The sequence below is a fragment of the Phoxinus phoxinus genome, assembly GCF_949152265.1.
Source record: "Phoxinus phoxinus genome assembly, chromosome: 3".
Classification (NCBI taxonomy): Eukaryota; Metazoa; Chordata; class Actinopteri; order Cypriniformes; family Leuciscidae; genus Phoxinus; species Phoxinus phoxinus.
Genome location: NC_136878.1, coordinates 6,019,390 through 6,033,669, shown reverse-complemented (window position 1 = coordinate 6,033,669; position 14,280 = coordinate 6,019,390). Strand labels below are relative to the sequence as shown.

General features: G+C 42.1%; 2 protein-coding genes across 3 annotated transcripts in view; both read right to left on the bottom strand.

The window, feature by feature from the left end:
• osmr (oncostatin M receptor) overlaps window positions 1-14,280 on the bottom strand; it is a 599,178-nt gene that overhangs the window by 119,072 nt on the left and 465,826 nt on the right. The gene's annotated exons all lie outside the window — the stretch shown is intronic.
• Window positions 1-14,280, bottom strand: part of LOC306996346 (serine protease FAM111B-like) — a 51,110-nt gene that overhangs the window by 30,702 nt on the left and 6,128 nt on the right. The window contains exons 4-9 of the mRNA XM_079608736.1: window positions 5,376-5,429; window positions 4,507-4,620; window positions 3,196-3,279; window positions 3,055-3,108; window positions 2,578-2,661; window positions 789-842 (exon numbers count right to left, since the gene is read on the bottom strand). Coding sequence (XP_079464862.1) covers window positions 789-842; window positions 2,578-2,661; window positions 3,055-3,108; window positions 3,196-3,279; window positions 4,507-4,620; window positions 5,376-5,429 — 444 coding nt within the window. The remainder of the gene's footprint in view (window positions 1-788; window positions 843-2,577; window positions 2,662-3,054; window positions 3,109-3,195; window positions 3,280-4,506; window positions 4,621-5,375; window positions 5,430-14,280) is intronic.

Below are 14,280 nucleotides of genomic sequence, written 5' to 3'. Positions count from 1 at the left end.
GGCTTCCCGCTTCCAAGCAAACCATTAGCAACTGGATTGTTCAAGCTATATCGATGGCCTACCAGGTGCGCAGTTTGCCTTCACCTTTGGCCGTGAGGGCTCATTCGACCAGAGCCATGGCGTCTTCTAGAGCCCTCCTTTCAGGGGCCCCGATCCAGGAAGTCTGCGATGCAGCAGGATGGGCCACCCCTCACACCTTCATTCGGTTTTATAGCCTGGACATTCCATCTACACCTGGCACCCTTGTGCTCTCGTCCTAAGTGTGCCTGTGCGCAGCTTCACACTGGGACAGGCAGGGCTCGTTGTGGCATAGTGGGTACTCGTTCCCCCAAAGTGTCGTTCGACGCAGTTCTAGTTCCCTCGAAAGGGAACGTCTCGGGTTACGACTGTAACCCTTGTTCCCTGAGAAAGGGAACGAGAACTGCGTCACGTCGCCACGCCTCCCCTGCCTGGAGCGCTTGCTTCATCACAGAAGCTAACTCTGGTTGTGTGCTGGCATCCCTTTGTAGCTTCCGCTTGTGTCGTCACACATTACGTCATTTCGCAACACCAATCAGGATTGGCTTAGTTTTCATTCATGCTTCAGAGGCGCTACGTTGAGGGGCTTCCCCCAAAGTGTCGTTCGACGCAGTTCTCGTTCCCTTTCTCAGGGAACAAGGGTTACAGTCGTAACCCGAGACGTTCTCCACTGCACTCTCCAATTCATCATCCTTACAATCATATGATGAGCAACTATAGTCAAAAGATATCCCATAATGGTAAAACATGAGAACATTTAAGTGTCCTACCACGGTTTTGGGTGGTAACACAGGCTCCAAATCACTGTCAGAGCTGTCATCCATCTGTAAAAAAAAAAAAAAAAAAAAAAAATCATGGTATTGATATCTTTGTAAGACTGGCGACTCTAAAGAACAGTGGCCGGTGAGTATCGAACCTAAAACTAACTTTGCCGCGTTTTACGTCGGGTTGGTGTGTCCCGGGAAAAAGCCCTATGGAAAAAGCATGTATGACACGAACAGCAACGCGCTCACAATGGAATCGACCATGACTCGTCACGATTCGTTCACAAATTAAACGAATAATTCACAACATCGGCTTTAATCAATCATCGAACAGGTGCGGGGTCAGGTGAGAGTAGCCTATAGGCTTTAGTTTAGATGATGCTCAAGATGTTGACTGTGTTTAACAGACTCGCCATCATTCTTGTCACCAAGTACAGGCGCTTGTGGCTTTTTACATTTAAAATGTAACTTTAACTTGAATTTCTTGCCATTACTATAATCTACTTTCAAATTTATTGAATTGATTTTTTTTCATCATCAACGAGATCACAGTTATCTTCAGAGATGTCATCACTAAATCTGCCATCATGCTGAAGAGCCTTTTCAAAAGTGTTTCCTTTGTGTGCAAATACACAAACATAGTCAATGTCTGAAAAAACCTTATTGCTCTTCATTATTGTTTTCTTTTTCATCCCTCTCGTTCTGATGTAAAAGGTGACTAGGCTTTTAGGGTCAGTATCTGTAGTTGTTTCCTGGTTTGTAGATGCACTATTTTTATCTTTGAAGTTTATTTGTAAGGTCTCATCTTCTTCAATAAGACAGCAGGGGAAATCTGTCTTTACAGCTGCTTCATGGTTTTGTTCTTTGGATCTTAGGATTATTATTTCTTTCCCCTTATGAAAACGTTTAAATTGCACATTCTCATTAAGTGCTCCAAATACAGTTTTGGATGCATCACATACAACTTTATTTATCCCTCCATTTGCGATACGGAACTGGAAAGTGTGGGTTTTTCCTTCTGCATTCTGTTAAATGAAAAACAAATAATGTACAAATAATTTTAGTATTTACTAACCCTTGTCAAACTATGTTTTTATATATACACAAACCATCAGCAGTAATCTCAAAACTCCTTTCTGAGAAGAACTATGTGCAAAGCTGGGGATTTATGTAGTAGTCAATACGGTTTATTTTGGTCAAATGTTATAGAAGTAGAGAAGTCCCACACACATTTGATAAATTATTTTAAAGGGGTCATGAAATGCATTTTCAGATTTTTATATTATGTTTCTGGAGGTTAGCTCCTCGCGATCAGAAACACACATAAATGTCCACTGCTGTGATTGGCAAAGTGCATTGCACTGTATCCACACCCTCCTTTACAGCATGTATCGTGTGTGTTTTGTTGCTCAAGATGGCCTTAAAATGAGTCAGATTAAAATGAACCAATGCAAGTACGACGATTCCCTCCGTGGACAAAATGGCATTACCGTAGCTTTCGATGCAAGATAAACCAGCAGCATGTCAAGAATAATTAAGAAGAGTCCGTTGTGAAATGAGACGAATACATTCTTATTCCATAACTTTTGACTGATGGATAGACACGAGTTGTTAAAAGCACACCTGCTTTATTTACATACACGTGTTAAGGGCCGTTTGGAAGAAAATCACGACATCACAAATAAGGCGATTTCAGAAAAATTCCCGCTGTTTCAGAAGGGTGGAAATCAAACTCGGAATTAAACTGGGGATTTAGCTTTGAGGTATGAAACTTGATATGACGAATGAAACGTACCAGCTGCAGCGCATGATCACTTTTTGAGGGCTTCTCTTCCTTAATAACTCTTCCTGTTTCTGACGTGGTTGAACCAATTCTTTCCTGCAAAATGGACAAAGAAAGTTTAAGACTTTTTAAGAAGTTTAAGTGTCATTGCCATTTCTAATAAAAATGTGAAATTCAGCATTATCTTCTTGTTATAAGATAAGATAATACTGCCATTGTTACATTGTTTTGCTGTTGTACAAAAGACATTAAAGTGCTCTAGTTAATGTGGCTATTCTATTTATTTTTGGCTTTGAGAATTTCAGATAACTGACATATTTCATTTAAACTTTCATGCGTTTTGATTAATATACTGGTTAGTAAGTAATTTGGTGATTTTACATTATTTTATATTAGTAGGCTAGTGCAGATAGTGAAAAAGTTACCTAAAGCTTTTTGTTTCAAAGGCTTAAAACACTATAAAACAAAAGACACAAATCATGACCTTACCTGAGCATTATGTGACGTCTCCCCGGATTTATCGTCTCTGGCAGTCTGCTTTTTCTGAAAGAGACAAAAACATTTCTATTACAACTAAGCCTAAAGCCAACGCAGTGTCTAAGCAGAGAAAATGAGAAGGATAACAGTCACCTGTCCTACACGACTCTGAGGCTCGGTCTGCTTCAGCTTTTTGTTGGGTGGTTCTTCAGGCATGTTTTTGGCCGTTCCGTGTATCTTTGAATAGGACAAATGATGATGAGATGAGAAAGATTTTTAACTTTTTTTTTTTTATATAATGTTACCTTAAAACTAGTAACAGTCAAATATTAGTCTTAATATTATGTTATTCTGTTGCTAGCATTAATTGTAATTTAATCATTTCTATTAACACATTTGCTCTTTATTTTTGTGCTTTGGTGAGTCATTTAGTGACAAAAACATTAGATACTGGATCTTAGTTTATGATAAACATTTTGTAAGCTTTATATGCTAATCGCAGAACACAGACGTACAATTGGCAGAATTCTAATGTCCTTGCGTTATTCAGCCTGAGGGTGGCGCTCTAATGATTATCTCGACTTTAGGCTGACAGGACAATCGCACTACTACAGAATTTCTGCCTTAATGTTTATTGCATCCGAATGTTGCAAGTTGTGTAGGAATTACAGTGAGGAAAACAAAGTCATGTCTATTCTCAGAACCAAAATTAATTATAGACTGCCATTTTGAATTTGCCCTGAAGAAGGCCACAGAGGCCGAAACATGTTGGCATGTTTTTAATGGATAGCCAAGTTTAAATAAAGGCTTTTTAAATTTATATTCCTTGTGAGTGTCTCAGAACTATTTATTTGGGAAACATTTTGGATCTCCAAGCTGAAGAGCACCAGAGGAATACCTCTCAACACGAGCAGCACTCCTAGTAACTCGTTTGTGGACCCTTTATTGTGTTTTATGTTTTTGAATTCATGCAGATTAGTCTACTGATGGATTAATTTTAAATCTCAGGATTTTTTATTTGAGGCATTAAGGAAACACAAAAAAAACTAGAACACAAATAAAAGAAAATAATTAAAAGAGCTGCTATACAGGTTTGTCATCCCAGAAAAGCACAGATCATCCTTCAACATGTCAGTAGCATCGAGTGCAGTTATTTAATATTGATTCAGAAACTTTTATAATAAATTAACACAATTGAAAAAGTAAAACAGCATTTAGACAAAAATGTTATATGCATTCAGAAAATGTCTTTCACTGTTTGATCAATGATAATTTAAGTTAATAGTATACAAAACAAGAGCTGAATAACAAAAATTAGACAAATGACTGTGTAATTTAAAGTTAAAGTTGGTCCCAGTTCTCCACTGCACTCTCCAATTCATCATCCTTACAATCATATGATGAACAACTATAGTCAAAAGATATCCCATAATGGTAAAACATGAGAACATTTAAGTGTCCTACCACGGTTTTGGGTGGTAACACAGGCTCCAAATCACTGTCAGAGCTGTCATCCATCCAAAAGCATGGATGTATGTGTCCACATGTATGTGTCGCTGCAGGTGGGAGGAGCTTACGCTGACGGCGGTGAATAAGTATGACAGGAAGTAGTGACAGTAATGAAAATAAACAATCAAATATTATGTTCCTCATCATAGTCTGATTTCTTACAGCTTTGTTATTATTGTGTGTGTCCAATACCACTCACTGTCAATGATGAAGTCACGTCTTTACACCTTTTACCATACTTAAAGTGATGGTGTTTTAAATGCATCAGGCTGTAAGCCTTATTCAAGCATTTATGAATAGCTATATATTCTACAGTATCAAGTAAATGAACATATTAAAATGTGATGCAATTGGACTCAGTGAAGTGAATGTGTAAATACATGAAAAACATTTGGCTAATGTAAAAAAATAAATAATACCATCCATCTTTACTGCATAATTTTTTTAAATAGCAGACTAATGTTCTTCTGAACGTGTCACACATATATTACAGTAGCATCGAGTGCAGTTATTTAATATTGATTCAGAAACTTTTAGAATAAATTAACACAATTGAAAAAGTAAAACAGCATTTAGACAAAAATGTTATATGCATTCAGAAAATGTCTTTCACTGTTTGATCAATGATAATTTAAGTTAATAGTATACAAAACAAGAGCTGAATAACAAAAATTAGACAAATGACTGTGTGTAATTTAAAGTTAAAGTTGGTCCCAGTTCTCCACTGCACTCTCCAATTCATCATCCTTACAATCATATGATGAGCAACTATAGTCAAAAGATATCCCATAATGGTAAAACATGAGAACATTTAAGTGTCCTACCACGGTTTTGGGTGGTAACACAGGCTCCAAATCACTGTCAGAGCTGTCATCCATCTGTAAAAAAAACAAACAAAAAAAACAAATCATGGTATTGATATCTTTGTAAGACTGGCGACTCTAAAGAACAGTGGCCGGTGAGTATCGAACCTAAAACTAACTTTGCCGCGTTTTACGTCGGGTTGGTGTGTCCCGGGAAAAAGCCCTATGGAAAAAGCATGTATGACACGAACAGCAACGCGCTCACAATGGAGTCGACCATGACTCGTCACGATTCGTTCACAAATTAAACGAATAATTCACAACATCGGCTTTAATCAATCATCGAACAGGTGCGGGGTCAGGTGAGAGTAGCCTATAGGCTTTAGTTTAGATGATGCTCAAGATGTTGACTGTGTTTAACAGACTCGCCATCATTCTTGTCACCAAGTACAGGCGCTTGTGGCTTTTTACATTTAAAATGTAACTTTAACTTGAATTTCTTGCCATTACTATAATCTACTTTCAAATTTATTGAATTTTTTTTTTTTTTCATCATCAACGAGATCACAGTTATCTTCAGAGATGTCATCACTAAATCTGCCATCATGCTGAAGAGCCTTTTCAAAAGTGTTTCCTTTGTGTGCAAATACACAAACATAGTCAATGTCTGAAAAAACCTTATTGCTCTTCATTATTGTTTTCTTTTTCATCCCTCTCGTTCTGATGTAAAAGGTGAGGCTTTTAGGGTCAGTATCTGTAGTTGTTTCCTGGTTTGTAGATGCACTATTTTTATCTTTGAAGTTTATTTGTAAGGTCTCATCTTCTTCAATAAGACAGCAGGGGAAATCTGTCTTTACAGCTGCTTCATGGTTTTGTTCTTTGGATCTTAGGATTATTATTTCTTTCCCCTTATGAAAACGTTTAAATTGCACATTCTCATTAAGTGCTCCAAATACAGTTTTGGATGCATCACATACAACTTTATTTATCCCTCCATTTGCGATACGGAACTGGAAAGTGTGGGTTTTTCCTTCTGCATTCTGTTAAATGAAAAACAAATAATGTACAAATAATTTTAGTATTTACTAACCCTTGTCAAACTATGTTTTTATATATACACAAACCATCAGCTGTAATCTCAAAACTCCTTTCTGAGAAGAACTATGTGCAAAGCTAGGGGTTTATGTAGTAGCCTAGTCAATACGGTTTATTTTGGTCAAATGTTATAGAAGTAGAGAAGTCCCACACACATTTGATAAATTATTTTAAAGGGGTCATGAAATGCATTTTCAGATTTTTATATTATGTTTCTGGAGGTTAGCTCCTCACGATCAGAAACACACATAAATGTCCACTGCTGTGATTGGCAAAGTGCATTGCACTGTATCCACACCCTCCTTTACAGCATGTATCGTGTGTGTTTTGTTGCTCAAGATGGCCTTAAAATGAGTCAGATTAAAATGAACCAATGCAAGTACGACGATTCCCTCCGTGGACAAAATGGCATTACCGTAGCTTTCGATGCAAGATAAACCAGCAGCATGTCAAGAATAATTAAGAAGAGTCCGTTGTGAAATGAGACGAATACATGCATTCTTATTCCATAACTTTTGACTGATGGATAGACACGAGTTGTTAAAAGCACACCTGCTTTATTTACATACACGTGTTAAGGGCCGTTTGGAAGAAAATCATGACATCACAAATAAGGCGATTTCAGAAAAATTCCCGCTGTTTCAGAAGGGTGGAAATCAAACTTGGAATTAAACCGGGGATTTAGCTTTGAGGTATGAAACTTAAAGTGTTTTCTGGTGTCCCGGCCACGGCCGATGGTGTTTCATGTGTAGTAAGACTGCCCACTGTAATGTGCCCATCCCTACACACAAGCACAGCCCCACACACAGGGCTTGTGCATATAAAATCGACTCAGGTCGATTGCGCACTAAACGTAGCAAACGTGCCCACGACTCAGTGCCCACTTATGCTACCTCCTGCAAGTTTCACAGTTTCTGTAAAAACGAAACCGGCGTTCAGGCGCTCTGCCCAGGCGAGCGATGCTATAAAGGTGGTAAATGTGCCCGCTTCCCCGCGCCCACACCCACACACAAGCATCACAGTTCCAGTGGAACTCGTCCAGCCCTCCCCCTACCGGTTAACCACTGTAGAGGGGTCGAGCGCGGACATTCTGCCCGCTGTCATCAGCGCGGCCTCTGCCTCAGATGTTACGAGCATGACGCTTACGTCACAGCTCACCGAAGCCGCTGTATCGCAAGCCGATCAGAGCGCGCTTCAGCCCCTATTAACCCGAATTTCGAAATGGGTGCTAAACATCATAAAAGAAGGCTATTCGCTGCAGTTTCGCCGACGCCCTCGCCGCGCGCCGAGACCACGGTAGATTCGAATGTAGCACATCTACTTCGAGCCGAAATTCAGAAACTGTTGAGCAAGGGGGCGATAGAACCTTTATCTCAAGCTCAAAGCGAAGGGGGTCTTTACAGCAGATACTTCCTAGTACCCAAAAAAGACGGGGCTCTCAGACCCATACTAGATCTGCGGCAACTGAACAAATCGCTTATGAAGCGCCAGTTCAAGATGCTCACAACCAGAAAAATCCTCGCGCATGTTCGCCAAGGGGACTGGTTTGTGTCGATAGATCTAAAAGACGCATATTTTCAAATACAGATTGCGTCACGTCACAGGCGATTTTTGAGATTCGCCTTCGAGGGTCAGGCTTATCAGTACACAGTCCTGCCGTTCGGCTTGTCTCTAGCACCCCGTACATTTACGAAGTGCATGGACGCAGCGCTCACACCCCTCAAACTCAGGGGCGTTCGAGTGTTGAATTATTTGGACGACTGGCTCATTCTAGCCCAATCTCACACAGAGATCGTGGAGCACAGAGCCATGTTACTGAACCACCTCGACAATCTCGATTTAACAGTGAACTGGGAAAAGAGTTCGCTATTTCCCAGTCAGACTATTTTGTTTCTGGGGATAGAACTGAACTCGCTGTCGATGACAGCATGGCTGTCACCCCAGCGCACTGGATATTCAGAGCACGGTCAGCTCTTTCCGCTGCGGCGCTGTAGCCCCTCTCAAGAGATTTCAAAAGATGCTGGGTCTGATGGCCTCAGCATCTTCAGTCTTCCAGCTGGGCCTGCTGCGCATGCGCCCACTGCAGTTCTGGCTCAAAGAGAGAGTGCCTCACAGTGCGTGGGCAACCGGTCATCTTCGCCTCAAGGTCGATCAAGCGTGCATCACAGCTTTGAACCCTTGGGGGTCGAAAGACTGGTACCACTCAGGTGTAAGCCTGGGGACTTTTTCGAGACTGAGGGTGGTGTCTACGGACGCATCCAACGCAGGATGTGGAGCGCTGCTCGAGGGCAGACCGCCTTTTGGCCTATGGTCAGAGCTCCTCCACATAAACTACCTCGAAAGATGCACAGACAGACTGTCCAGGAACCACGTTCCGACAGGAGAATGGTCTCTACACCCACAGACAGTACGACTGCTGTGGAGGAAATTCGGCAGAGCGGAAGTAGACCTGTTTGCGTCTCAGGGAAACGCTCACTGTCCATAATTTTTCTCGAAAAGCAAGGACGCCCTGACCCACTCGTGGCATCGTCGTCCTCTTTATGCTTTTCCCCCTGTCTCCCTCCTAACCCTGGTGGTGGAGCGGATCATGGAGGAAGGATGCTCAGTGCTGCTGATAGCGCCACTCTGGACGAGCCAGCCTTGGTTCCCAGCTGTGATGCAGTTAGCAAGCACCGCCCCCGTGGCCAGTGCCTCTGAGGAAGGATCTCCTTTCTCAAGCCAATGGTTCGATTTGGCATCCCCACCCTGAGCTATGGTCCCTTCACGTGTGGGCCATCAACGGGTATCCGCTGACCTCCCACAGGGAGTGTTAAACACGATCACGCAGGCCAGAGCTCTGTCTACGCGACGTCTCTATGCCTCTAAATCATTGGTTCTCAAAGTGCGGCCCGCGGGCCAATGGCGGCCCGCGGAAACATTTCTGGCGGCCCGCGATAACATCTGATAACATTTGTAAAACTGTTAAAACTGTACATTGCTTTGAAACAATATTTTTTCGTTTAGTGGTGTTTAGCGGCATCTATAGGCATAAGCGGTAATTACGACCGATCGCACTTGACCTCTCACTCCCAGAAGGCATCAACGGAACGGTTGTCTGTAACGTTAGATGGATATGATGGAGCGAGAGCCAGGGCGGGAGCCTGGCCCTTCGAGAAAAAAACGTCATGTTAGCGAGGAGAATAATAACAATAAAACGTTGTGCTTTTGTCAAATAAAATACAACAATATTTAAAAAAGTGTCAAAAAGTCATAAACAAAAATCTGAAAATTCGTCGATATTTACTTTTTTTGCGCAGCAGTTGGTGTTTCAAATTAAAAATTTGGTGTTCAAAAAGACGTTTTGAGAAGTGTTTCGTTTCAAAAAGACAACAACCGTTCATTTTTCAATTACGGATTAAAATAGATAGATAGGCTAATAATAGGGCAAAACATTTGCGCAAATCTGTAATGGTGCGTTCACACCGGACGCGAATAGCGCGTCAGGCGCGAGTCATTTCAATGTTAAGTCAATGCAAAGACGCGTTATGCGCGTAAAACGCGTGTAACGCGTCTTTGCATTGACTTAACATTGAAATGACTCGCGCCTGACGCGCTATTCGCGTCTGGTGTGAACGCACCATGACAGGCAATGATATGATGATATGCATGATGATGATGACTTGTTTGGTAAGCTTCTATTTTAAAAGTTTCTCTCTCTCTCTCTATCTGTCTCTCTGTTTTCTCTCTCTCTCTCTCTCTCTCTCTCTCTCTCTCTCTCTCTCTCTCTCTCTCTCTCTCTCTCTCTGTCTGTCTGTCTGTCTGTCCTCTCTCTGCGCTCTCTCTCTCTCTGCGCTCTCTCTCTCTCTCTCTCTCTCTCTCTCTCGTACTTGAAATGGACTGCACACAGGACTGTTATATCCAAAATTTGTCTGTTGAGGGTAGAGAACATTAGGGATTTTGTTTGAATTGCAATTTTTCTCAAGATTTTCACAAGTTTTGCCAGGTTTAGCCTCAGTTATAAATTAAAATGTGTTTATTGCAGTAAATTTAAACTGTAGAGATGCAACCTGGTCATTAAAATTATTTCAAATGGGATTTTCTCTTCAGTTTTTTTTTTTTTTTCTCCCCCGCCCCTTTGGCGGCCCTCAGTTCAATGTTGGGTTCCTAAATTGGCCCTCACCTATCAAAACTTTGAGAACCCCTGCTCTAAATGGTCTGTATTTTCCGGTTGGTGCACAGCTCGTGGTGTGTCACCCCCGGATTGCGGAGTGGCAGAGGTTCTCTCCTTCCTACAAGAGCTGCTGGATAAGGGCAGGTCCCCTTCCACGCTCAAAGTATATGTGGCGGCCATAGCGGCTTTCTCTGAAACAGCGCTTGGCCAGTCTATAAGAAGGAACGATTTAGTCATCCGGTTCCTTAGAGGAGCCAGGAGACTGAATCCTCCCAGACCACAGTTCCCATATGAGACCTTTCTACGGTACTGGAAGCCATGAAAGGTCATTTAAGGTCATAAAGCCATGAGCCTTTACAGGAGATTGATTTCAAACACCTGTCGATCAAGACGGTGTTTCTTCTGGGTCTTGCTTCAGTGAAGCGCATTGGGGACTTACACGCGCTCTCTGTGAGCGCTACGTGTTTGGAGTTTGGGCCTAATGACTCAAGGGTCATACTCAAACCTAAGAATGGTTATGTTCCTAAATCCCTTAATACACCGTTTAGGGCACAGGTCATTTCCCTGTGCGCCCTACCGGTCACTGGGGAAAATGTGGACGAAAGTTCTCTCTGCCCGGTCAGGGCATTGAGAGCATATGTGTCACGCTCGTCTGTTTTCAGACAGACGGAGCAGCTTTTCGTTTCGTTTAGTGGGCGTTCTAAGGGACTAGCCGCTTCGAAACAGAGCGTATCCAGATGGATAGTGGACGCAATAGCTCTAGCATACACTACCAAGGGCATACAATGCCCGTTGGGTGTCAGGGCGCACTCCATGAGAAGCATGGCTTCATCATGGGCCTGGTCAAGTGGGATTGCCTTGCAAGATATCTGTATGGCGGCAGGCTGGGCCTCCCCCTCTACATTTATAAGGTTTTATAACCTAGAGGTTCCCGCTCTTCAAGCCAGGTTACTATCGGTTTAATAGACCAAAGGGGGAAAGACTGAAATTCAGTCTTGTTATGTATGGCTATTATGAATAGCAGGGCCGCTTAAGCCGCCTCTTTTCGGAAGATAGTGGCTAAACCCTCTTCTTCCATGATTCCCTGTGAGTCCCATGGGTGATTATGCACTGTATGAACCCCGGCTGGTCGCCTTGGGTCTATGGTGTCGGATCCCAGCACGCACGACGTTTTACATCGTGTTCCCCAAAGCGTAGTTCCTACGCAGTACGAGAGTATCTCTCGTAAGAGAACGTACTCGGTTACTAACTTAACCTCGGTTCTCTCTAGAGAGAGGAACGAGTACTGCGTATCATGTCGTGCGTGCACTCTGTTTTTGCTTCACTGTTAAAAATCACAGAGTTAAGCCTGCGAGCGCAATTTATAGCCCCACGCCCGTTTCGCCCTCATTGGGTGTGACGTCACTCATGGTCTCGCTCGATAAGCTTAAGCAGTTGCCAGCATAGCAGCCAATCGGCGCGCGTGCTGTCTCGCCTAGGTCTGTATGCTGCGGCAACGCGTTTTACATTTATACAAAATTAAGGATAATTTTTGGCTTCAGTATTCTCGTGGAAAAGGATTTTCCCCAAAGTGTAGTTCCTACGCAGTACTCGTTCCTCTCTCTAGAGAGAACCGAGGTTACATTTAGTAACCGAGTACGTTTTCTAGGGCAGCATGAGATGCTTCTGGATCACAGCTCTCAGATGAACACCTCACTCCAAATCAAACAACACTTTCTCACAACGCTGCTCAAATCATCAATGCAGCTTCCACTTAACTTTCTCACTTCCATCCCAAATCAGTGTCATTTCCACTGCTAATAAAAATGTGAAATTCAGCATTATCTTCTTGTTATAAGATAACACTGCCATTGTTACATTGTTTTGATGTTGTACAAAAGACATTAAAGTGCTCTAGTTAATGTGCCTATTCTATTTATTTTTGGCTTTGAGAATTTCAGAAAACTGTCATATTTCATATAAACTTGCATGCTGTAACGGTCATCAGCTGGAGTGCCCTCGAGAACCACCAGAGGGCACTCCATTTCAGAATGTCATTTCCCCTCACAACTACATTTCCCATAACTCACTGCCCGGACTCATCATCACTGATCACATTCACCTGTTTGTTATTACCTTGTTTAGCTCACCTTTTATAAGCCTGGTTTTCACATTCAATCACTGCGTATAGTTTTGTATGTGTTGCACTGCATCTCTGAGCATTTCTTTGGTTCCCTGTATTTTGGTTTCTTGGAGTCTCTGCCTGCCTCTGGAGTACCTGTTTGCCTTGTCCCCAGCCTTGTGTGGCCCTGTCCCAAATGGCACACTCCGGACTTGTGGACTTCCTCAGAGTCCACACTTTGGTGACGTCATGTAGTGCAGACCTATAGGGCCTTTTGCGCGAGTCCACGAGGGCGCATTGAGAGGTATTTTTGGGACAGACTCGATCGCCACGCCGGAAATAGGAAGACGATCCGGTTGTTGTTTAAATATTATATTTCTACATTTACATATGATTCAGTAAAGCCCTGACATTTGGTTATATTTATTTAATGAATCATAATGCGAACGTAGCCTATTATTCAGTGCACTATTTATGTTTATATTAAATATAAATATATATTTATGTTTGAGACATCAACCACTGGTATTTTTGTATAAACTGTAGGTAATAACTGGTAAAATGTACACATAGGTCATAAAAACCATAATGATATTTACACTTAAATATTTCTTCTCATGTTAACGTGAGCGAAAGCTCCTCCCATTCGTTGTCTGATTGGCCTTTCGCAAATTTGCAAGGATTTCTGGGTAGTTAAAGTGCGTGAAGCCTGCATCTATGCGGGCTTCGCGGAAGACTGCTTCAAGGGTACAAAGGGGGCGCTGCTGAGCACACTTCAGAGCGTTAAAATGATGAATGGGACGGTCTACGGACTCGTAGACTCAGCGAGCACGCGCAATTTAAGTCCACGAGACCGAAAGTCCACATGAAGTGCGTCATTTGGGACAGGGCCTGTGTAGTGATGGCAAAATGAGGCTTCCTGAACCACTGAGACCTCGCAGCCCATTGCTTCACCCAAAGGTTCATTACTCGAAGCTTCATTCATTATTGCTCACTAGTGACACCTAGCTACTGTGCAATGATATAGCAGACAAATTAAGTAATTCTGAACCAATGACCTGAGCAGACTTATGATGTCCGTATCCCGATCCCCCATTTCATTTATTTATGTATTTTCTTCTCACTGCAATATCTGTAACCTTTTATTTGCAATAATAAAAGTACATGAGCAGACCATAAAAGTACATGTCCATTGCCTGGGTATAAAATACAATATGTATCTTTCTTTGACTGAATTTACTTGTGCAGAAACGACTCTCACACACACACAATTCATTAATTATTCATAAATTGTTTGGATAGTGCCAGTATGAACAACAAAAGTGAAACGTGTGCAGTGCTTATGTTGGAGGGAGTGTAATAAAGTAAACTGCAACCGAATAGTCTGGGGTGGGAAAAGTTAAGAATTGTTTCTGGGAGGTTTTGTGCCGTGAATGGTTAAAGTTTTAGTGCAGTGTTGTGCTTATGGGACTGTGGATATAGAGGAGTTTGCAGTTTGGGGTGGGTGAAGGTAGGATTAACATTGATTTTTATTGAGAAACAGATTTTTTTCAAGTGTGTTGGGGTTTAGACAATTCCTC